Source organism: Ovis aries, chromosome 19 (assembly GCF_016772045.2).
Source record: "Ovis aries strain OAR_USU_Benz2616 breed Rambouillet chromosome 19, ARS-UI_Ramb_v3.0, whole genome shotgun sequence".
Classification (NCBI taxonomy): domain Eukaryota; kingdom Metazoa; phylum Chordata; class Mammalia; order Artiodactyla; family Bovidae; genus Ovis; species Ovis aries.
The window spans coordinates 47,314,193-47,336,276 of NC_056072.1; the positions used below are offsets into that span (position 1 = coordinate 47,314,193).

At 51.1% G+C, this 22,084-nt stretch overlaps 1 protein-coding gene across 13 annotated transcripts in view; it reads right to left on the reverse strand.

Moving 5' to 3' along the window:
- CACNA1D (calcium voltage-gated channel subunit alpha1 D) overlaps positions 1-22,084 on the reverse strand; it is a 525,137-nt gene that overhangs the window by 75,554 nt on the left and 427,499 nt on the right. For all 13 annotated transcript variants that reach the window (XM_060402380.1, XM_060402383.1, XM_060402382.1 and 10 more), the window contains 10 exons: positions 21,298-21,427; positions 18,044-18,103; positions 15,325-15,431; positions 13,455-13,542; positions 12,679-12,786; positions 12,540-12,592; positions 10,603-10,749; positions 8,744-8,945; positions 6,525-6,683; positions 5,112-5,222 (listed from right to left, as the gene is read on the reverse strand). In XM_060402380.1, coding sequence (XP_060258363.1) covers positions 5,112-5,222; positions 6,525-6,683; positions 8,744-8,945; positions 10,603-10,749; positions 12,540-12,592; positions 12,679-12,786; positions 13,455-13,542; positions 15,325-15,431; positions 18,044-18,103; positions 21,298-21,427 — 1,165 coding nt within the window. The remainder of the gene's footprint in view (positions 1-5,111; positions 5,223-6,524; positions 6,684-8,743; positions 8,946-10,602; positions 10,750-12,539; positions 12,593-12,678; positions 12,787-13,454; positions 13,543-15,324; positions 15,432-18,043; positions 18,104-21,297; positions 21,428-22,084) is intronic.

A 22,084-nucleotide genomic window follows, 5' to 3' on the forward strand; every position in this document is an offset into this window, starting at 1 on the left:
AAAACACGTTCATATTTGATCACTCTGCTCTGCCTAAACCCCTGTGATGGAAGAGCAGGTAGTGTCTGACGCCAAGAGCCTGAACTCACAGGCTTATCCATCCATTCTTTTCTTTCTACCATCACTTTTCTGAGTAACCTGCATGTAGCAGGCATCGTGTGAGACAAACACGAGCCAGCCTGTGACCTTGAGCAGCTGCTCATCAGCTAATGGAGGGACAGACGTGGGTGGAACTGATGTTGACCATGCACACTGAGCATCTGACAGAAGCACGTGTGTAGGGGAGTCGACTCTGGCTGGGCTGGGGGGACACTGTCAGGGAGGAGCCCACATTCCAGACAGGCCTTAAAAGACAAGGTGGACAAAGGGCTTCCAGGCACAGAAGCATGAGCTGCGGAGAAGCCCAGCAGGCTAACAGTTGGGGATGGGGGCAGAGGAGGAATGGCCGGGAACTCACGACCGGAAATGTGGCAGACATGTACGTGCGCTAGTGTTTGGTGCCGGACTTTGAATACTCAACAAAGAAATACCTCCCCCCACACCAACCCCACCACACACACACAACAGATGCTCGGTCACCTTTGGGTTTACAAGCGAGTGCACAGAAGGTGAAGGGAAAGGGCTGAGGCCAGAGGCAGGAGATGGTCCAGCAGCGGAGTGACGCAGGAAGGAGTAAGGCAGTGGAGGCTGGGGTGAGACAAGCGGGCCACCAAAGCCCTGGGCACGGACGTGTCTTACAGGGGAGAAGGAGACCAGAAGGGAGCTGTGGACCCAGGTCTTGACGGGACAGCTGAGCCCACAGATGAGCCTGATATCAAGTTCTAGTTAAGGAGAGCGTATTTCCTCTCAAGTGTTGTTATTTGGCATTAAAACACATCACTGAGATATATGTACTCACTGATGAACTGAAAAGACAGTATCAAGGTTTCATTCCAGGAAGTGCAGAATATATTCCAGGAAAACTGCTGGTGCTGACTGAGCAGCCTTATTTCTGCCAGGGACCCAGGGGAGGGAATGCTGTCCCGGGAGGTGGACGGAACCAGGTGTCCAGTGTTTGCCACGTGTCTGCTCTGCACAGAAGCAGGAGGACAGTGCTCAACCGCTTTCTTCTTCCTCCAAACCCAGTAACTCGACTTTTTCCACACTCCAGTGTCTTGGTGTGTAGATCAGGCATTTTCAAGGCACAGCTGATGCTTGAACAATGCGGGTTTGAAATGTGCAGGTCCACATACAAGCAGATATTTTTCAATAGTAAATCTCACAGCACAACGTGGTCCGTGGTTGGACGAATCCACGGATGCAGGGGAACCTCAGATAAGGAGGGGCGACTCTAAGTTATACTTGGATTAACTTGCATGTTGTTCAAAGGTCAAATGTAGAACCAAGAGCAAAATGCTTAGAGGTCTAAAACGTGGGAACCAACTGTGGCTCCCTGAAGACAGGCCCATGGCGGAGGCAGGTAACATAGTTGACCATGTGTTGGACAAAGCACCACACGGGTGGCTTCCAGAAGCGCAAAGAAGGAGACAAAGCCCTCCTTGGGGCAAGAGAATCACTGGAAGATTCCAGCAGCTGCCCCTCAGGAGAACTGGAGGGGAAGGCCAGGGGAACGAGACTTGGCTCTTACTCACACCAGGGCCCACCTTGCAAAACCCTAGGGCGCCTGGGTCACTCCAAGTGCATGAGGTCAATGCCCGATGGGTGGGTCTTCCCTGGGGAGCTGACAACCCACCGAACAGCCTACTTGCCCTGCCCTCACTCCCTGGCCTCTCGACACCTTCCATGCTTGCTGAACCCACACTGCAAACAACTCTCTCCCTGGAAGGATCCCACCTCCCCACCTGGGAAGCACCCAGCTTTGCGGGAGGTGGTTCCTACTTCCATCCCCCAGCTCGGCCCTTCCTGCTTATGGAGACTAGGTGATCTCACCTCACAGAGCCTCAGACCATGTCCCTCGAAATGTGCTTTCACTCAAGAGGCCCCCATTACCAGCCAGGCCTTGCAGAGAAAAGAAGTCAGGTTCCTCCACTGGTCGGAACCCTTCCTCTTGCGATGTCTTCTCACTTCCAGGAGGGACTCTCACCCCACCACCCCACTTCAGGCTGTGTTACACACAGCAGCATAGCCTCCAACAGTACCCCCAGGCTCCTGCCTCCCTCACTATACCCCATCTCCAGCTCTGGGGCCTCCACACTCCTGACCCTGTGCCTGCAAGCACTTCTCTCCCACTGAACCCACCTCCGCCCAGCCCCCAGCATCCCCTCTGTCTTCACCAGATGGCACCTGCCAGCAGGCACTCTGCCCAGCGTTCACTGACTGATCCCTGAGCGCCAGGACTGGGTAAGTCTCTAGCGGGACCCACATGGTGGGCAACTCGCAAACTCAGCTGGGTCAAGGGCTATCTGGACGCCCACCAGGAGGGCTGTTTTCATGGCCACCCATCGGCCAGCATGCCCCACAACAGCCGCCATCCAGCCACCACGCTGCTACACTGAGGCCCACCTGAGCTAACTTCACTCTTTGCATTTCTAGGACAAAATAGCTGCAATCCCATCTCTCTTGACAGACGCCAAAAAGTTCTCCCAGAAGGTGTCCCTCACCGTGGAGCACACGACCCCGCAGGACCCGGTGATTTGAGCATTCCAGGAGAGACAAAGACTTTCTGGATTGAAGCTGCTGGGCCAGGTTCCCAGCCCTCTGTCTTCCTGGCCATCTCCCTCACAGAGTTTCTCCCCTCGGCTCCCTTTGCAATGTGCTTCCTCAGTCCCACTGCCTCTGACAGGGAGGAGGGCCTCATGGACTTCTCTGTGGAAGGCCTGACCTTGGTTTGCTAACACGAAAGAGGAAACAGGAGAGTCAGGAAGCGTTTTAAGAAGAGCTTTGCTTCTTGGTGAAATGACTCTCTCTGGCTCCTCCAGACACACAGTGACAACATAAAATCCGTCCGCTTCACACATACAGAGACAGTGCCCCAGGAGTGTAGAGATGCTGCTGCTGCTGCTGCTAAGTCGCTTCAGTCGTGTCCGACTCTGTGTGACCCCAGAGACGGCAGCCCACCAGGCTCCCCCATCCCTGGGATTCTCCAGGCAAGAACACTGCAGTGGGTTGCCATTTCCTTCTCCAACGCATGAAAGTGAAAAGTGAAAGTGAAGTCACTCAGTCGTGTCCGACTCCTAGCGACCTCATGGACTATAGCCCACCAGGCTCCTGCATCCATGGGATTTTCCAGGCAAGAGTACTGGAGTGGGGTGCCAGTGCCTTCTGCGAGAGATGCTGCTGCTGCCGTTTAAAGATTTCTCTCGCTTCGCATCGGAAATTGTCTTCTGCTGTGAAAATACCTTGTGGATGAAAACTACAAAGCAGTGCAGTTTCTAACGGAAATCACTCATTTTAAAACCCTGATCTATCAGTACTGATTATAAATTAGCTACTGACTTCCCCTTGGCCTCACCAGTCTGTTCTCACGCCACTGAACTCCCCTCCCAGCTTTGGTATCAGCGGTCCACTGACACAGCCAGTGACAGCGCGCACACACAGACATACACAGACTCACACGCATGCCACGGGCAAATGTGCCTTCTTGGAGCTTCATCACCAGGTTGGGGGAAGACAGGGCGAGGGGATCTGGGAAGGTTCCGTAGATACGTTCCGTGCTGCCTGGATCACGTACTTCCAAAGCTCTTATTTTGCAACCTTTCCATCAGTCCAGACAAATACTGCTCAGAGATGGAAAGGGCAGAGGGGCACAAACCAAAATCGCAAAGGAAATCCAGAAGAGTTTGGGAGGGGAGGAAATGTGTATGTATGGAGATATGGACAAGTCACAGGAAATAGCATCTGGCCATGCAGAAGTGCCAAATCTGACCCCACTGCAATCACCCCGATCCATCACTTACAAGTGTCCTTTCTTTTTGGTCCACAAAGATCTGATAAAGATGGCATAGAAATTAATTCGAATTAAAGAAAGGAATAGTTCTGAATTAGAATCCCACTAAAGTATGGAGTATGTGAAACCATCATTTCGTAATCCAGGTCTTCCTTAGATCAGTGTTGTCAGATACTTTCCATACCAATGAACAAATACTGGGGGTCGCTAAACTCATTCTCTAACTTGGATGGGTGGAGGGTTTGCTAGTAAAGAAACTGAGGGTCAGACGTCCCACAGTTGAGCCTGGATCTGCTCCTCCGTCTAGAGTTTTAGGACAAGGGAACATCACTGCTTGCTGAGGAGGACGGGAGTGGTCACAGTGACAGTCCTGGCATGTCTACAGCACGGGGCTACATGCCAGGCCAGGCGCTCCTGTAAGCACGGCACACAGAGCGATTCTCACTCCTCTAAACCATGCTATGAAACAGGACTCCTAGTGTCCTCATTTCATGGATGAGGAAATGGGAGTGACAGGGCAGAGAAGTCACTCGCTTGGGGATTTGAATCCAGGCTGCTTCCAGACTTGTGCATCTCTGCCCACACTCTACTATCTGTCTCTTATACTACACACATTGACAACTGTGGACTGGATGCACGGCCTCCTAAAGGGGACATAATATGCAGAGCAGTCCAATACAGTTTAAAATGCATGTCCTGTTTTGTCTTAAAGTGAAAAGAAATTTTTCTAAATTAAACACATGAAAGATGGTATGGCTCTGAGAGGTCTGCAGCTGGTTGAATTTTCCATAAAAGGTGAAAAAGATGCTGCAGACCAAGAACAAAGAAAACTGAAGTTTTTATACTGGAAATCTAAAGGTAACATCAGGGCAGAATTATATCTGATGGGTTCTGTGAAAGCAGTGTCTCCAATGCTCAAGTAAGGAGGTGAGTTTCTCTGAGACAGTGTGACGCATGCTCTTCTAGAAACAGAAAATCGGGTTTCAAAACAATCTTCATTGTGCAAATTCCTAATTTGCTCTTTTTCTCAGAATTGTTTTTATGAGGTTTTATTTTTGCAGATTTATTTTCCTCTGTGTACATAGATAGATGCCCTTATCAGGCGATAACCTAGTTAACAGCCAGAACCATTCAGCATAATCCAGAAACACAAGACTAACAGGAAATGAGCACTTCTCAGAGGTGATTCAGCAACAGCCCTTGATAAGTGACTTCAGCAACTTACCTTAGGCTTAAATGCAATGACTTTCAAAACCATCTCGACAGTGAACACCCCAGTGAAGACCATGTTCAGGATGTCCATGGCATCATTAAACATCTTGGACTGCTCGTAGTGCTGTGGATGGAGGCAGAGGCACAGTTCTCAGGGTCTGCTCCAGATTTGCAAAAGGAGGCTCCCCAGCCCTCCAGTCCCCAGCAAGCATCCATCCCACACTTGGACATGGAGGTGACCTCCCCATCCAGCACCCTCTCCCAGTGATCCCACTGACCCTGCAAGGGCACATGGCTGACCCCCCACAAAGTGCAGGAGGCCTCCACAAAATGAGGGTGACTGAACAATGAAGGGAAAAGAAATCCATTTCCTCTGCTCAGGATAAAGGGAATCCACCCTTTCTCCCGACAGGGTTTATATTCAGGGCCTTGACCCAGGTACAATGCAGAACACACCCACAGGTCTATGGACAGAGGTAGGATTCTGTTAGGTATACATTTTATGCCATTTAGGCCTATGTTCAACCAAAGTCAGTATTATCTTGACTGCTTTTCCCTATATCAGCAGAGGATCCTTTTCGTTCATAAAGAATTCTTCAATTTAAGGAAAGGGCCAGAAAATGTATCCTTGGCTGTCTTTAGAGCCATTTTCCAGACAACACTGGTTTGCTCAAATCCTTACAGTCAGTGGGAAACTGAAACTAGACGTTGGCCACTCTTGTCCTGGTGCAACAGCCATCAGGCAACGCGAGTGCTGGAAACTGTCAGTCCCGCTCTGTAATTCAACAGGGCCAGCTGATGGGAGCTGCAGCCCTTGCTCCCAGCATGAACAAGGAGAGGAGGTCACAGAGGTCAGACTCCACACTCCATGAACCAGAAAGTTTCCCACCGCCATGCTGAGAGAGACTTGAGGGTAAGAATGTCACTCTGAGACGGTCCCAGGGCAAAGTGCCTGACACAAGTCATCCAGCATCAACTCTGTCTCCCACTTTACCAACAAAGAAAGCCAGGCCTGGCGGATGTAAATAACTTGCCCTGGATCACCCAGGGGCTGAGGAGTCAAGTCAGGATTGAATCCCCTGTCTTTTCAACTCCACACTGACAAGAGCTTGAGTCCTTACCCACTCCCTGGCCACAGGAGCCCACAGGAAAGGTTTACAGACTGGAAGGCCATGCTAAGGCTCCACAGAAATGTCACTGATGGTCACAATGTATATACAGTCAGTCTCTTATGCAGAAGAGTGCCTATAAACTCCTGCCCTGGCAACCGCTAGCCAGAATGGGAGTCTGGCCAAACTGCAGCCCAGACTCATCAGAAAAGCAAAGCCTTCCTCTTGTGACGGGGCGGCATTCCACCCTCAGGATCTGGGGTGTGGGGCTGCGCTGAAGGCCCACATGTGATCCGCGTGGCTGTCTCCATTTTTACCTGCATGGCCAGGCAGAGTGTGTTGAGCATGATGAGGACAAACATCATGTATTCGAAAGGCGAGGAGTTCACCACGTACCAGAACTTGTACTGGTAGGGGTTTTTGGGGATGTATCTCCGCAGCGGACGTGCCTTCAAGGCATATTCAACACACTGACGCTGCAACGGCAGAAAAGAGCAACGGGGGTCCTGAGCACGTCTATGGAAGAAGGACACAGTTCTCGTCTGCCCTGAAAAGCCAGTGCACACCTACTGGGAAGGACCATGGATGACGGGGAACCGTCACAGCAACCCCCAAGGGTACCACTCAGCATCACTGACAATGGACCCCCAGACCCATCACCTCATCCGCTCTTCACAGCAGCCTTGGAGGGTAAGTGGAGCAGCCAGTGTGCTTTCATTTTACTTATTAAAAGACTGAGGTCCTGCAGTGCATTAAGCAGAGATGCAAGGCCTCGATCCCCATCTCTACCTGCCACTCCTCAATGCTGGTGGAATTCTCCTGCCCAGGAAAAGAAGCCAAGTAATGAGAGGCAAGGAGATCCTCAAGAATCAGAGGGGCTGGGCTGATTCCCTGAGACTGAAGGTCCCTGGCTGCTCCAGGAGGGACCCACATAAGACATCACCCAGAAGGAGAACGAGAGTGTTAACCCTGAGCATCTAGTGGTGAGTGAGCTGAGTGTCTGCTGAGAACTTTGAGGCTCAGGAGCTCATTGAGTTCATCTCAGAACCCCAGGACATGGTCTGTGATGATAGCCAGGGCACTGCCCCAGGCACTCACGTGGGGGCGGAGACCAGTGCGCCACGTGCAGCCAGCATAGAGGAGCCTCTAGCCCTGAGAGCCTTCAGCTCAGCATCAGACCCTCCTGGCTCCTGGGCCCTCACTGACCCCTACTGTCGGCTCTATCTCTGGATTCTGACTTCGGACAGGCTCCTCTCCATCCAAGGCCTGGCTCTGCTGTGACCGCACATACTGCCTTCTGGGACCCCTGATCGGAGCCTCTTTGGGACCTTGTGATGACCTAGTTTGAGCTCGGCTGCTGCCTGGGTCCTGCCCTGACGCTCTTCTTCCTTGGCGGTGGTCAGGAGGGTGAAGAGCTGGGCCGGGCCTCCCTCAGACTGTGGCTGATACAATCTGCAGGTGCAGCCGACGACACTGACATCTCCCTGCAAACCCGGCGGTCCTCGTGTTTCCCCTGGCGGGGATGCTGCAGCCTGAGACAGACGGTCTCACCACGCACAGCCACTTCCCCCCAGGAAGCCCGGGCTGGCATATGACCCTTGCTCACTATGTAATCATCAAACCGAGATGGCTACTGATAGCGGGCCTGGGGCAAACTCCGGAAACACTATCTCCATCTCACAGACTACTTTTCAGGGCTGAAAGTTAACTCATTAATGTCCTCAATTTAAAAGAGATAAGGGAGCTAAGCCAGACAGGACTGGGGGCACACGCACAGTCACAGAGCAGGTTTAGGGAGAATACGACCAGTCCCAGTCTCCCAGCCCTCTCACATCATCCAGCGAGCAGAGCCAAAGGCCCCCATGTCTGTGAGCTTGGTTAAAACGAGGTGCAGGGTCAAGGGAGAGTGGTGCCAGTGCAATCTTGGTCTCAAGGTTAAAGTTAGCAACTGTCCCTGTGCTGTGAGAGGGTACTTCCTTCCAAGTCAGTGGTTCTCAACCAGGGGACATTTGACAGTGTCTGAAGATGTTTTTGGTTGTCACCAAAAACGGGCAGAATGGGGGGCGGTGCAGGTGCCACTGGAATCTAGTGGGTAGAGGCCAGCGATGCTTCTAAACCAGGCACAGGAAGCACAACAGAGAATTATCCAGCCTCCAGCATCAACAGACCCAAGGTTGGGAAAATTCAAGGCTATGCCCCGCCAGGGACTGTGATGCTCTCTGTCCCCAGGCCACACCACCCTGCATGACGCTGAGCTGTCACAGGTAGGTCACGACCACACCAGGCGGCCAAGGTATTCTGGCTTCTCACACACATGTGGGGGTAAATTTAAAAATTACCTCCTCATCTGTCTCTGGGAAACTAACTCTCAATCCTGATGACTCAGATTGGCTGAGAGTATGCTCTGAGCAGGGTCTGAGCCCCAGGGGCAGAGAGCAGGTGGGCACCCTGCTCTGCATGTGGGGAAAGCCATCAAAAGAGCAATCAGTCCTCTTTAGCTCAAGGGACGGAAGCCCAAACAGTGTGTGACTTTAACCTGATTTTTGTCCAGCTCACAGTTCTTATACTCTTTCTCTCCCTGCTCCTGAAACGTGACGATGACGAAGCCCACGAAGATGTTCATCATGAAGAACGCGACAATGATGATGTAGATGATGAAAAAGATGGAGATCTCCACGCGGTGGTTGTAGACGGGGCCCACGTTCTCTCCGTTTGAGTCGATGGCTTTGTACAGCAACCTGGAGAGCAGAGAGCCAGTCGGCACCAGCCCCACTGCCTCCCGAGTGCCTCTGGGGGCACTGACGGCGGGGGCCCTCACCAGGAGCCCACCCCAAGTCCCCTGGATACACGGGGGTCCCCCAGGAAGCCTCCTGAGCATCAGGCCAGGCAGCCCAGCACCTGGGGGAGGAGGGAGCACCCGGGATGTATTTGTGGACTGATTGCTCTGAGAACCAAGAAACATGTACAGGTATTGAATAATGCTCCTTTCTAGTCACAGACAGAGAGAGGAAGGACATCACACGCAAGTCTTTGGTGGAACTGAAGGCGATAAACACAAGAGCACGAGTTAGCAGCCAGGGCAATTCCAAAGAACTACAAGAGGTTCCCCAAACTGAAACAGGCACTAAGGGAAATACGTGCCAAGCAGAACTCTGAGCAGGAGGAGGGGAAATTATTGCAGCAGCCTCCAGTTCAGTTCACGCCCGTCCCCACGCAGATGCAGCCTCTCTGAGCACTAACTGCACGCTGCCCTGTGCCAGATGCTTGCGCATCTATCTGGAAAGGTGGACATACTGCAGTCCTGTCTTACAGAAGCTCAGGGAGGGGTCTCAGTGTCCAAGGTCAAGGTCAAGGTCAAGGTCCTGGGGGGCAGAGTCAGAGTGGAGCCCATCTGCCCTGAGCCCCAAGCTCATTCATTTTCCTGCCTTCAGATTTGCTAAAGTGCCGTGTTAAAATCGGAGGCCGCAGCCAGTGTCTCTGAGAGTGCAGGCTCTCACCCCACGCTCCCCTCCCCCTGGGGCCAAGCCCCACCCGACTGTCCTTTCACTCTGCAGGCACTCCACGCATCCAGGGTCCTGCCAGCCCATCCACCCTGCATGGCTCCTCTGGGCATGACAGCTTGACATGCAGAACACCATCAATGCATGTATATTCTGGTGGCAGGAGCTGCGGTGCCATCAGAGAGCAGAGAACAAGAAAGGTGTAAGACACTCTCCTGTATTCTACTTCCTTCCCTTTTTCTTACGCCACCCGTCAGAACCCAAGTCACTCCTCGGGGCCCTGAACTGCATGTCACTGATGCACCAGGCCTCTCCTGCCTGGCTTGGCTGAGGACACTGACTAGATGCGGGCCTTGAAAGAGGGAACCATGTCTAGACAGCTCCGTTTCTTCCACGGGGCTTAATACAGTGTGCTGCAGAGAGCTAATATCAAGAGCACACTTCATGAATGACCGAGTGAGTGCATCAGTGAAAGACATGACACCCTGGTGCGTACATAGGACTCGGGGTGAACGAACAAGCAGTCTGGGACACTATCAAGGGCCTCTTTAGGAGAGCGTAATGGCTTTACTGATGGGGCGACACAGGGGCTGGCCTGAAAAATGCCTCTGGGGACTCCCCATTCCCATCCAGGGATGCCCCCTCACCCCATCCCAGCTTGTCAAATCTGAGAGTCCTGGCAGCTGCCCATAGAGATGAATCATTCACCGAGTCAGACAGAGGGGCCCTGTGTATCAGGAAATGACTGCTAAGTGGCCCAAAGTTACAAAGTCAGAGAAGAGGCCTGCAAAGCTGGAGAAAAGCAACAGGACTCACTCCCGGAGAGACGGCTCAGCCCAGGGTGCCTGCGAAGCAGCAGGGGCATCCCTAGAAGACACACGGTCCTGGTACTCACGCGGGCCAGCCCTCGAACGTGGAGACCGTGAACAGAGCCATCATAGCTGAGAGGACGTTGTCAAAGTTGAAATCGCTGTTTTGCCAGATCCTCTCACGGACCACAGGACTATCGACATCCCCATCCTTGTAGAGGATGAAGAGCCCCCTAGACAGGAAAAGAGGTGGGGTCACCCAAGCTGGATGTGGAATGGGTTGACACCCCAATCCCTCCCCAACCCTGGGCACCATCACGCTCGGTCCACAGCCAGGCCACAGGTCTGAGCACAGCACAGGCTGCCCTTCTCCATATCCTGGCCTGTGTTCAGTCCACTCCACGGTTCAAATAACTAGTTAAACGAGTATTCTCCAGAGCGACCAAGCAGACACCTAGCACGTGGCTAATCACAAATGAAAACTACTGAACAAGAACCATCCCTCCTACAATGGGCTCCAAGGGTGCAATGAAGAACCAAGAGCTTTGGCCGTGCGGAATTCCACAGCTCTGGGAAACCAGCCCAGGCATCCTCTTATCTCTTAGTTTTAATCGAATTCCTTTTCTGATATTAACAATATTCCCAGTTTTCTTTCCAAAACAATTCTGTAATTGCTGGCCCACAGTATTTCTCATACAATTTCACTTCTGGAAGGGTTCCAGCATCTTTGTTCCACAGACGAGGAGGCTGACATAGTGAGGGACGGGAAGGCTTCTGTGCCATCACCTCCGTGGGCGACCCGCCCCCCAACCCACGGTGTGAACAGGGGCCCCCGAGGCCCACAGCCACAGCCACGCAGCAGTCAGATAACTCTCTAAGAGCACCGACCGCTGAAAAGAAGTGCCCAGTGAGCACCCAGTGCAGGCAGCCCAGCCGTGGCCGGCGACATCTCAGGACACGGACACAAGAACGTCTACGCTAAGGTCTCAGCACTTCAGGCTGTGGTTCCGTGTCTGCCTTCAGAGTCACGTGGATGAGCTGGGGCAAGAGGAATGAGTATTTACCACCTGCTCTCTCCTGTCACCAATACTGTGAATGAAAATGAGGCCAAAATGCAGGTGAGGGGAGCACATGGGGAGAAGCAGCCTGGGACTTAAGTCAGCAGAGGGGGCCGGATCCTGGACTCCAGCAGGTTGAGCTCTGAGTTCTGGTTTGCGGAAAAACTCGGGTACGTGGCTGTAGGGAAAGCTAACTGTTATTTTAGGTTTTAGTGCCCACCACTCAGTTTACTGATTCTACACCAAACATCAAAAGTCATCAGTCCATTCACTCTCTTTTTTAAAATATAAGGAATCTTTGCTTCTTTTCTTTTTAAAACCCCCCAAAATTTTTTTTTATTTATTTGGCTGTACCAGTTCTTAGTTGCAGCATGTGGGATCTAGTTCGCTGATCAGGCAATGAACCTGAACCCGAGCCTCCTGCATCAGGAGTATGGAGTCTTAGCACTGGGGAAGATGGGGAACTTCCCATGTGTCTATTCTTTAGGGGTGATCAAAAGCTTCAGAACTGGCCTGAAGTGTCGCTCGTACCACAATAGAGTTGTATGAAATGCCACTGAACTGTGCAGTTTGAAGAGGTAAATTTTATGCTCTGTGAACTTCACCTCAAAACCAACTCCTCCATCTTTCCAGCTACGAGCTGAGCTCTCAGGACTCTTGTCCTCTACAACAAAACCCTCAGAGACACTAAATATGAACAAATCCTCGAAGCTCTCTATCTGTCCTTCCGAATTCCCCACTCCCACGTTCAGGACAGGCTTCCTGGGCGGCTCAGTGATAAAGAATCTGCCAATGCAAGAGACACGAGTTCGACCCCTGGTTTGCGAAGGAAATGACAACCGACGCCAGTATTCTTGCCTGGAGAATCCCCTGGACAGAGGAGCCTGGCAGGCTACAGTCCCTGGGATCATGAAGAGTCTGACACGACCTAGTGACTAAACAGCAACAACGTTCAGGACACTCACCTGCATTCTTCGGGGTTACTTTTGGCTTCGTCTGTGCAGCGATAGAACTTTCCCTGGACACAAAACAGACAGGCAGTCAAACTCTGGCTCCCCCTGAAGAGATGGGCTCGGCTCCGTGCTCAAGGGCCCTGCCCTGTACCTTGAAGAGCTGGACCCCGATGCAGGCGAACATGAACTGGAGGAGCGTGGTGACGATCATGATGTTGCCAATCGTCCGGATGGCCACGAAGACACACTGGACCACGTGCTGGGGAGAAGCGGCGGGGAGCGGACAGGGGGCCGTTACTTGCCTGTGCTATTTCAGCCACAGGGTGAACTAATATCAGCCAAGATTTTCTATGATTATGTGCATTTTTCTACGAGTTTCCTACTTGACAGTCCTCTATGCCTTGTCGTGCAGGTAGTGATCTATGGCGAGTTCCCCTCAGTGCATCGTGTCCATTTGGGAGGGACGCCCTGTAAGCAGCCGCTCCTTGGTTTCCTTCAAAGCAGTGAGCTTAGGGTAGAAGAAGAGCCATGGGGCACAGCAGTGCCTGGCACATAAGCCCTTCTTATGCACCCCATAAGACGACTTGGGAAAATGGTGACCCTTTGGCCTTTTGTACAAACTCCCTAAGAACAGAGCTAAAGACTGAACTATACCCAAAGGAATACTATTAATAATGAAAAAAGTAACAAAGTATGACAGTAGTCAGATAAAGAAAAATATTTTAAAGTAACAAAAATTTTAAAATAGCAATTTTTAAAATGCTACCAGCGCTTGGGAGAGGTAGCCTCATTGACTAGAAATGTTCTTTTCTAATCCAAAACCCACTTGAAAAATCCATCAGGCCTCAGCCCAGCTCCGGTCCAGAAAAGTCAGTGATGACAGCTAACCCTGACCAAAGCTAGCCCAGCCTGGGGAGGAATCCAAACCTTGAGTCCTTTCGCTCTGTTGATGGCCCTGAGTGGCCTCAGGACCCTCAGGACCCTCAGAATCTTCACAACAGAGATGGCACTGGATCTAATGGGAAGAGCAGAAGAAAGAAAGAAAGCAGAGTGTATCACAGTCGGTAAAATGCTGCGAGATGATTTCACTGCAGTGAGATGATGGTGGGACCCCGTGGAGCAGAGCCAATCTCTCCCCACAGCCCCACAGGAGGACGGGTCTCCTCCTTCCCGTCCATACTCCACCACAGTCCTGGATCAGAACTCACGGAGCCCTGAGAGTCACCCAGCTGATGCAGCAGAGATGCGACTCTGGGTGCGCCTGGTTCTTCCCACCTGATGTCTACTGGAGGTGTGACCTAGCCGGGTTGTGCTGGTTTGGTTTTCTAAGTTCGGAGGCCCTGCTGTGCGACTCTGATGCTGGGCTTCCCTGGCCTTCGAGGAGGCTGCTGCTGGGTGGGAGAGATGGGCAACTGCAAGCCAATGCGCAGGAGTGACAACAGAGGGAAGGCAGCGGGGGAGCACGCCTTGGTGGCGCTCTGGGAAGGCACCCTGGAGGAGATAGCCAGGTGAGTACCTAGGGGTGACGGGGTTACCTAGACAAACAGGGAAGGGGCTCCAGCCAAGGGGGGCAGCACCTACGCAGGCCCTAGAAGGGAGGCTGCGGCTGGTGGAGAATGGCAGGTGGCTGAGTGTGGCCGCAGCACGAGCTCTCAGCAGGCAGTGGGTGGGGGCGGAGAGCCAGGCACAGCCGGGAGCCCCCAGGAGCTGCAAACATACTCGTGAGAATGTCTGTCTAGGCTACGGCTATACGGCTCCCCAGACTGGGCACAGAAGGGAGGTGAGGGAGAGGGTTAACACACGGCAGCTTCGGCAGGGGTCCTCATCTTCTGATGGGGACAGGACCTCTTATACATCTTTAGTTCAGAGGCCGTGTGCACACAGGGCTCTTCTACAGAGGAACTGGTGGTCAGCACCCAAGCAGAAGTGCTTCGAAGTTTGCAGGAAAGCAAGGCCACTCCTAGACGCTCCCACTGGAGCCTCTACCCCATGCCCCCAGGTTCGGCAAGCTGAGGCTATTCCCCACTAGAAATCACTCAAAGCCATGGAAAGGCCCTGAGGCTCTAACTTGCAGCTTTGCCCTTCCCAGATAAAAATTTTAGAGACTGGAAGAAAAGGGTAACAGCAACTGATTTATCCTGGAGAGGAAAGAAGCCTTTGATCCTCGAGCTGGAAGGGCTAAAGAGGCCACCTCGTACTACCCTTCCTGTTCAGAAGTGGAATGGAGATCTCAGAAAAGGAGGCCCCCCCAGGACCTGAAGGACCCATGGAGAACCCAAGCTAGAGCCCAGCTGCCCTCCCTCCTAGTTCAGACTTCCTTCACCCTCTTTTGAAAACAAAACAAAAAAATCAGAGAATAGTGAGCACAGCCCAGCAAATGGCATAAACAGAAAAACAGAAGCACAAGGAAGCACGCATTGTCACAATGCTTTCTGGTATGGGCACAAATTAAGCTTTCCAGTTAACTGAACGCCACCTTTAATGGGATGCCTAGGCTTTATAAAAGTGTTAGTCACTCAGTTGTGTCTGACTCTGTGCCACCCCACGGACTGGAGCCCTCCAGGATCCTCTGTCCATGGAATTTTCCAGGCAAGAATACTGGAGTGGGTTGCCATTCCCTTCTCCAGGGGATCTTCCTGACCTAGGGACTTAAACCGGGTCTCCTGTATTGCAGGCAGATTCTTTACCATCTGAGTCACCAGGGAAGCCCCTCACATAGACCTGCCTGCCCAACAGCCCTGTGTACACACACACACACACACACACACACACACACACACACACACAGAATACTTACTGGATCCCAAATGACACCAACGACACCCCAACGACCAGCATATCCAGTAAGTTGAAGTAGTTCCTGCAGAAAGCGCCTTTGTGGAGGAAAGCGCCAAAGGTCATCATCTGTGAGAAGAATCATAAGTGATTTAGTGTTTCTTTCTCTTTGTTTTTCTCTCCAGGGGAAAAGAAACCTGGGCTCTTTACAAAATCTTGAGCAAAGTATGACTTTATGAACAAGTGTGGGTTAGGAAGCCAGAAATGCAAAGCAACAGGGCAGAGTAACTAAATGCTTTGTTCAAAAATGAAAAAAGGGCGGTTGATTCCCAACACATTTTAAAAGAACACACCAATTGGGACTTCATTATGGCGATGACAAATTTCAAATATGATTATATCATTGGCACGTCCATAGGCTGTGCCTCAGGGGTGGTCCACGTGACCAGGCTTCTCAGGATGCAATCGCTGCCCAGACAACCTGGCTTCCCCATAAAACTCTGGTTCCAGCCCCTCTGAGATGCCAGCACAGCCCATGTTGCTCCAACTCAGGCTTCTCAGTGGGGCTAGAAGTGCCTGAGCCCTGGCCTCACACACACTGTTGACAAAGAAACTGGCTTCATTTCCCCAGGCCCCATACTGCTCTTAATAGTCCCAAGTGATCTGTCCTTTTCCAAGGGCTCCTGTAAGTCCAGCCACTCTGGCACATGCCAAGTGGGGCTCAGAAGCTGCCACGCGTACCTCACCGGCTCTCTAAGCCATGCCCCGAGTGCCCGGAGCCCACACTGCAGGCGCCCACTGAGCTTCCTAAGTAATGAGCTTAGTGAGGAAATGCCCCAGAGAAAAAACTGAAAAACACATGAGTTACTGCTTATTTTTTTAAAAAGATGGAGTTTTCAGATAAGTACAGGAGAGGAAGAGCTGGGAGTTAATCATACTAGACCACATGTTACTGCCAATAATCAATCCTCTTTGACCCACAAACTACAACAAAAAGCCCACTTCAAATGTAACCCAGTAACCAAACAGCCTTTCAAACTTTCCCCAGGCTATCAGGAACCACCCTTTCAATGTCAGCTGCTTCTCAGAGATTCTCCATTTTCGGAATCCCTCGTTTTAGCTTATTTTCCACTCTCTAAGATTTCTTCAAAATGAGGATTGATTTGGAAGATTTAAGTCACTGAGGCAAATACACAGAAAGTGAAAAGAAGTAATTGTGGGGTTTTTTTTATTTTAAATAAACCTGTATCTCTTTGCCCTGAAGCCCAAGAGTACCTACACTTCATTGAACAACTTAAAAATGTGGAAAGGAAAATAAAACCTCAATTAACCAGGCTAACAGGGTAAGGATGACATTTCCAAATTCAGTCTGAGGAGACGGCAAATTACCAAAAAAGAAAACCTGGGATGGAGCACAGGCCAGGTGGGCACTGTTGCACCCCACACCCTGTGCCTTCTGCTGCAATGCCTGTCACCATGGAGACGGTGGTAGAATCTGCTCACCGATCCAGGCAGCATCTCACTTCGGACCACATTCAACCACATTTAGTGACCTGATGGCAGGAAAATGAACTCAAACATCTAAGATTTTTAACAAAGGTTTAAAAAGAGGTTGGTTGGTCAGTATTGTGCTAATATTTTCATTAGCCAAAAAAAAAAAAAGAGAGAGCCTGGAATGTTAACTGAGGTTTTATTTTACAGAACATTTTGTAAAGAGCCCAAGTTCCACAGTAGGCTACATGAAAATACTTTTTTTTTTTGTCCTGAGATGGACACAAAAAAACCCCTAACATGGTTTAAAGAAACTTGTGGTTACAAGTCCCCATTTCCCTGAGGGTCTCCCCACCAGGAGATGCTGCAAGCCACACTGTCCCAGGACTTCAAGGATGCATGCCCCTGGGCAAGTCTGGGGTTCTAGGATGTCCGCTGTGGGTCTCCAGACTTTCGAGTCCAAAGAAATGGAGGATGGGCTCACCCAAGGTGGCCTTCAAAACCGGGACGCAAACCACATGCAGCAGTGGCAACTGGCAGCTCATGCATGGGCAGTACATTCTGGGCACCCTGTCCAGAGGGTGCTCTTTTTGTTTGTGTAAATGTAAGCCCATCCATTAAAACAGATATATCTTAACACAGAGAGACCCATGTTATCTTGCAAATCTTGTTGCAAGAAAATAGTGTGTTACTATTTCCGGGCATTGAAAACATAATGCAGTCAAAGAAACAAGAGAGACGTTTCCTCTGTACGAGGAAGGCGTTTCCTCTGACTCTGAGGTCAAGAAGGGTGGAAGAAAGTTCACACACAGCATTGGATCTGTTGTCAGTTGACACATTTCAGAGGATATTAAAAAAAGGAGCAAAATATAATTCCCAATCACTATTAGGAAGCCAAAGTAGCTCCCACATGCATTCAAAGGTTTTTTGAAGATACAGCAACAAAAGGTTGAATGGTTACAGGAAAAAAATCCTTTGGTTTAAAAAAAAAAAGTGCAGGTTGATCACAGAGGACAAAAACTGAAAATAGCCAAAAGCACGTCACGTGTCTTGGCCATGTGTCACACACAGGAGCAGGCCCCTGAAACACACTCCTGTGATACCTGTTACCTTTAAAACGATCTCAAATGCAAAAGTACCAGTGAAGACATAATCTGCATAACCTAGCATCTGGAAGGTAAACAAAGAATTGCCAGCGTTATTGCTACTGCTGCGTTAGTGTATGCAAGGATCCATGAAAAAGCTGTTACCTTCAACAGGATTTCAACAGTAAAGATGGCTGTGAAAGCATAGTCAAAGTAACCCAGTATCTGCAAGGCACAACACGTGGAGATGAGAAAATGGCATCCGGACAACTCCCAACAGCCACACACCCACATGCACTCAGAGACCCGTCATCCCGGGAGGAGCCTGTCACCCTGGAGGGAAGTGCAGAGATGCTCCAAGGGCCCCACTCGGTCCATCAAAGAGCTCTGGGCCCACTTACCTCCTGTGACCGCTCCTGCTGACTCCCCTCCCAGCCCTGTGTTCTGGGCAGCAGAGGCTCACTTAGGAAAGTGTTCTATTAATAACCTTTGTTCATCGGCGCACGATGCTGATAAGATACTTGTGGTGTCAGATTAATTAGTCTCACACACATTTTAGATCCTTAACTGCCCTTTTGGTAGAATGAAATACGGTGCCCTCCTGCTGAGCTTCAAATTGGAGGGAAAATGTAAACAATGGTATAAGTGGTATCAAAGTAGGTCGTGTGTCCCCTCTAATTCCCACCCATTCAGTCAGGGAGCCAACACCTTCCTCCACTGACATGCCAGGCTTGGATAAATCTGCAAGGAAGAGTTTCACTGATCCTCTTCCGCCCACCCGCTGCTCTGTGTCTAACACTGCACTCTCTCTCTCAAGGCAGGTTTTCTTCTTGCTGGGCCCATTTTATCAGCACTCCCCAAAATACCAACTTTCTAGCCGCTGCAGTCCTGTATCCCTGCTTCTCCACAGCTCTGTGGGGGCAGGAGGGAGGGGAGGCAGACAGCAGCAGGCCTCAACTAAGGATGCTCACAGGAAGTCCTCAGCCATGAACAGGGCAGCTGGCACCCTCCAGTGGAACTGGGCACCTTGGCTGCCTATCTTCACGACAACTGGGCTGTACGGTTTGGGGGAACCAAAGAGACCAGCGCTGGAAGGTAACCCATGGAGCCCACCCAGGGCGACTCTATTCATTTCCCAGATGCGGATGCTGAGAACAGAGGCAGCTGCTCAGGCCAGGCGGCCAGTCTCGGCATCGCTGGCATGAGGCCAGGCCTTTGAGGTGCTGGTCGAGAGCCCTGGGCCCTTCTGTGTGCATGTGGGACCCACCCCAAGGGAGTCCTCACTGCTATGAGACTAAGATGAGAACCTCTGCTTCAAAGGCCAGCTGTCCTTCCCAAAGTTCTCTCTTCAGACAGCATTATTCATTTTCCAAACTGCTTCCATTTGGAGATTTATAAATTTTGCTGGAACACTTCTTGTGTAACTGTGTTTCTGGCCAGCCAATTAAAGGTCTTTCGCAGGACACCACGGAAGCCGCCCACAAGGAGCCCTGTCCCTCACCGTTATCCCCTCCAAGGTCGCAGCAGGTCTCTCTGTGTGTTGAAAGCGGGTGGGGAGCCAAGAAACACACAGCTGCTGGCAAGCCAACGACCCGGCCTGGTACCGAGGGCCAAGGCCTCAGGTTGTTCTCTGCTCACCCTGCCTACTTTTTCTTTTTCACTAATAACTCAGCTAAGGTTAAAAAAAAAACAAACCTGCTGCTAGATCTCGGTTATATGATGTATCTGAGGCAGTCAAACTCACAGACAGAAAGCAGAAGGGTGGTTGTTAGGGCTGGGGCAGGTGGACATGGGCATAAAGTTCCCCACGTAAGGTGAGTAAGCTCTGGAGGTCTGCTATCCAACATGGTACTCAGAGCTAAGGATATGTCTCGTATCCTTAAGAATTTAAGGAAAATCTCATGCTAACTGTTCTGACCACAGTCAAATAAAAACAGTGCAATATTTTTAAAAGCAAGACATACATTCATGTGAACATCTATTTTAAAAGAACAGTAACATTTCTTGGAAAAAGCAGCAGGGAAATAAACCCACGGGGAAGTTAATTACAGTAAAACTTAGAACATGAGGCCCGCACCTGCAGGTAAACAAACTCTTGGTCAATCTGTGCTCTAGGACCATTTGTGACCCAGTCCGTCACACAATGGTACTTTTTCCCGAAACAGCTTTTCCCCTGTGTCTCATCTTTATGATGGAACTGATGACACCCTGCTGTGCTTTATTCCATCTGACCATTTAGATAGAGACCTCAGGAATCTTAACAAAAGCTGTAACCCCTGGGTACAGGTTGAGACAGGCTCAGGGCTCCATCTTTACATCACCCAACCATGCTTTGAAGGGAAGATCTTTTCATCTTCGTATCAGGATGCCCATTATCTCATCAGTCTCATAGATTGGGTTTGCCAGGCTTCAAACCAAAAGCACGGGAAATGGAAAGATAGCACGGGGCTTGGTTGTCACAACTGAAATCATGGGGCATTGATCTGGTGACTTGTCTAAATCCACAAATCTCAAAAATCTCTTGTACAGAAAGAGGTACCACAAGGGCAAGGCAGCAACCCCTGACAGCCTCGCACACTTGTGGGCCTGCCTCCCCGGGCAGCTTTCCGGGAGATCAGCTGAAATTGTGCTACAGCATTGAGACCTGGCAGTCGACAGGCTACCTTCTTGTGAAGCTGTCTTGCCTCTGGATTGTTCTCAGTGCTGACGGCTGACCTGCTGAGGCTGAACTGCTCAGGCAGGAACTGACTTAGGTACCAGTCTCTGCCCAACACAGATGCTAGGCAAGGGAGTCAGCCCTGAACTTTGAAAACTGATTAATAATAGAAGATGAAACCCTCTATTCTCTTTGTAAAGCCACCTCCTGCCCCAAACTAACCTCGACGTCATTCTTCTCCACTGAATGCCTCAGGTCCCCATCTGTCATCTCCCTGACTTGTATTTCTCATCAGTAACAGTAGCTGTGTGAATGTGAGTCCATATAAGATAAGTCTTCCTGCCAACCCCAAATAAGAGACCCCTGGGCATGTGATACCAGGTTTCGATTTTCTCTCTGCTGGATGCTGCTACCAGCAGGAAACCTCAAAACAGGTGTGCACATGAATTTGACCAGGGAGGGGAAAAGAGGAATCAAAATGCTGGCAGCGATGCAGAGATGTAGGGCTCCCAAATACACTGTTACTGCAGAGTCTCTGAAATGAGGTATAAAATATATGATTCAATAAAGGTTTGTGCCCATAAAAAAAATCTCTCTGGCACTGACAAATCTGTAGCATAAAATGCTCTCAGGGGAATGAGGGGCCCACATGAGCTTTGACCCTCGCGGCCCCTGCAGGCCCTGCCTGGACACTAGCCTCTGCCTGCGAGTCCAGTGCTGACTGAGTGGGGGCCCCACCCTGCCACCCTCGCAGGGGGCTTACAGTGTTCCGGAAGGAGTGGCTGCGGATGGGGTCCTCAGCGGCGAGGGCGGCGCTGCTCAGCATGATGAAGACAAGGATGAGGTTGGTGAAGATGTGGTGGTTGATGAGCTTGTGGCAGCCCACGCGGATCCTGCAGGAAGAGCCACCACATGGATGAACCCTGGAAGGGCCCGAGCCCACTGGCCAGTGCTCTCAGCATGCTGGGGCCACTCTGCGGTGATGGACCAGGCAGAGGACCGCTGTCCCTGTGCCACCCAAGCCCCCACCCAGCAAACTGGAACCACCGGACCATTCTTTCCCCGACACCCTGAGGGTTCTGTGTGGACAAGCCCCACAGACCATTCACTGCATCCTGAAAAGCGGGAACACCGCCCTTCTAAAGGTGAAGAAACTGAGGTTTCAGCTTGTGAAAGAACTTTCTTTAGGTGACCCAGCTATGGGAAGTCCCTAGCAGTCCAGTGGTTAGGACTCTGCGTTCTCACTGCCAAAGGCCAGGGTTTGATCCCTGGTCAGGGAGCTAAACTCCCAGAAGGCCCATGGTATTGCCACCCCCAAGTCCCCAAAAAGGTGACTCAGCTAGTAGGGGACCAGGGCACATTTCCAATCGTCTGATGGTGACACTTCTCCACTGTAACATGAAGCCCAGCAGCTCCCTTTTCCTGCCTCGGAACAGAGACCGAGGTCAGAGTTCATCACAGCCACTCACACAGAACAGGCGTGACCCCAGCAGTCAGGCTGGCTGCATCCTGACCTGACCTCGGGGAGCGAGACGGGGTGCACTCTCCTG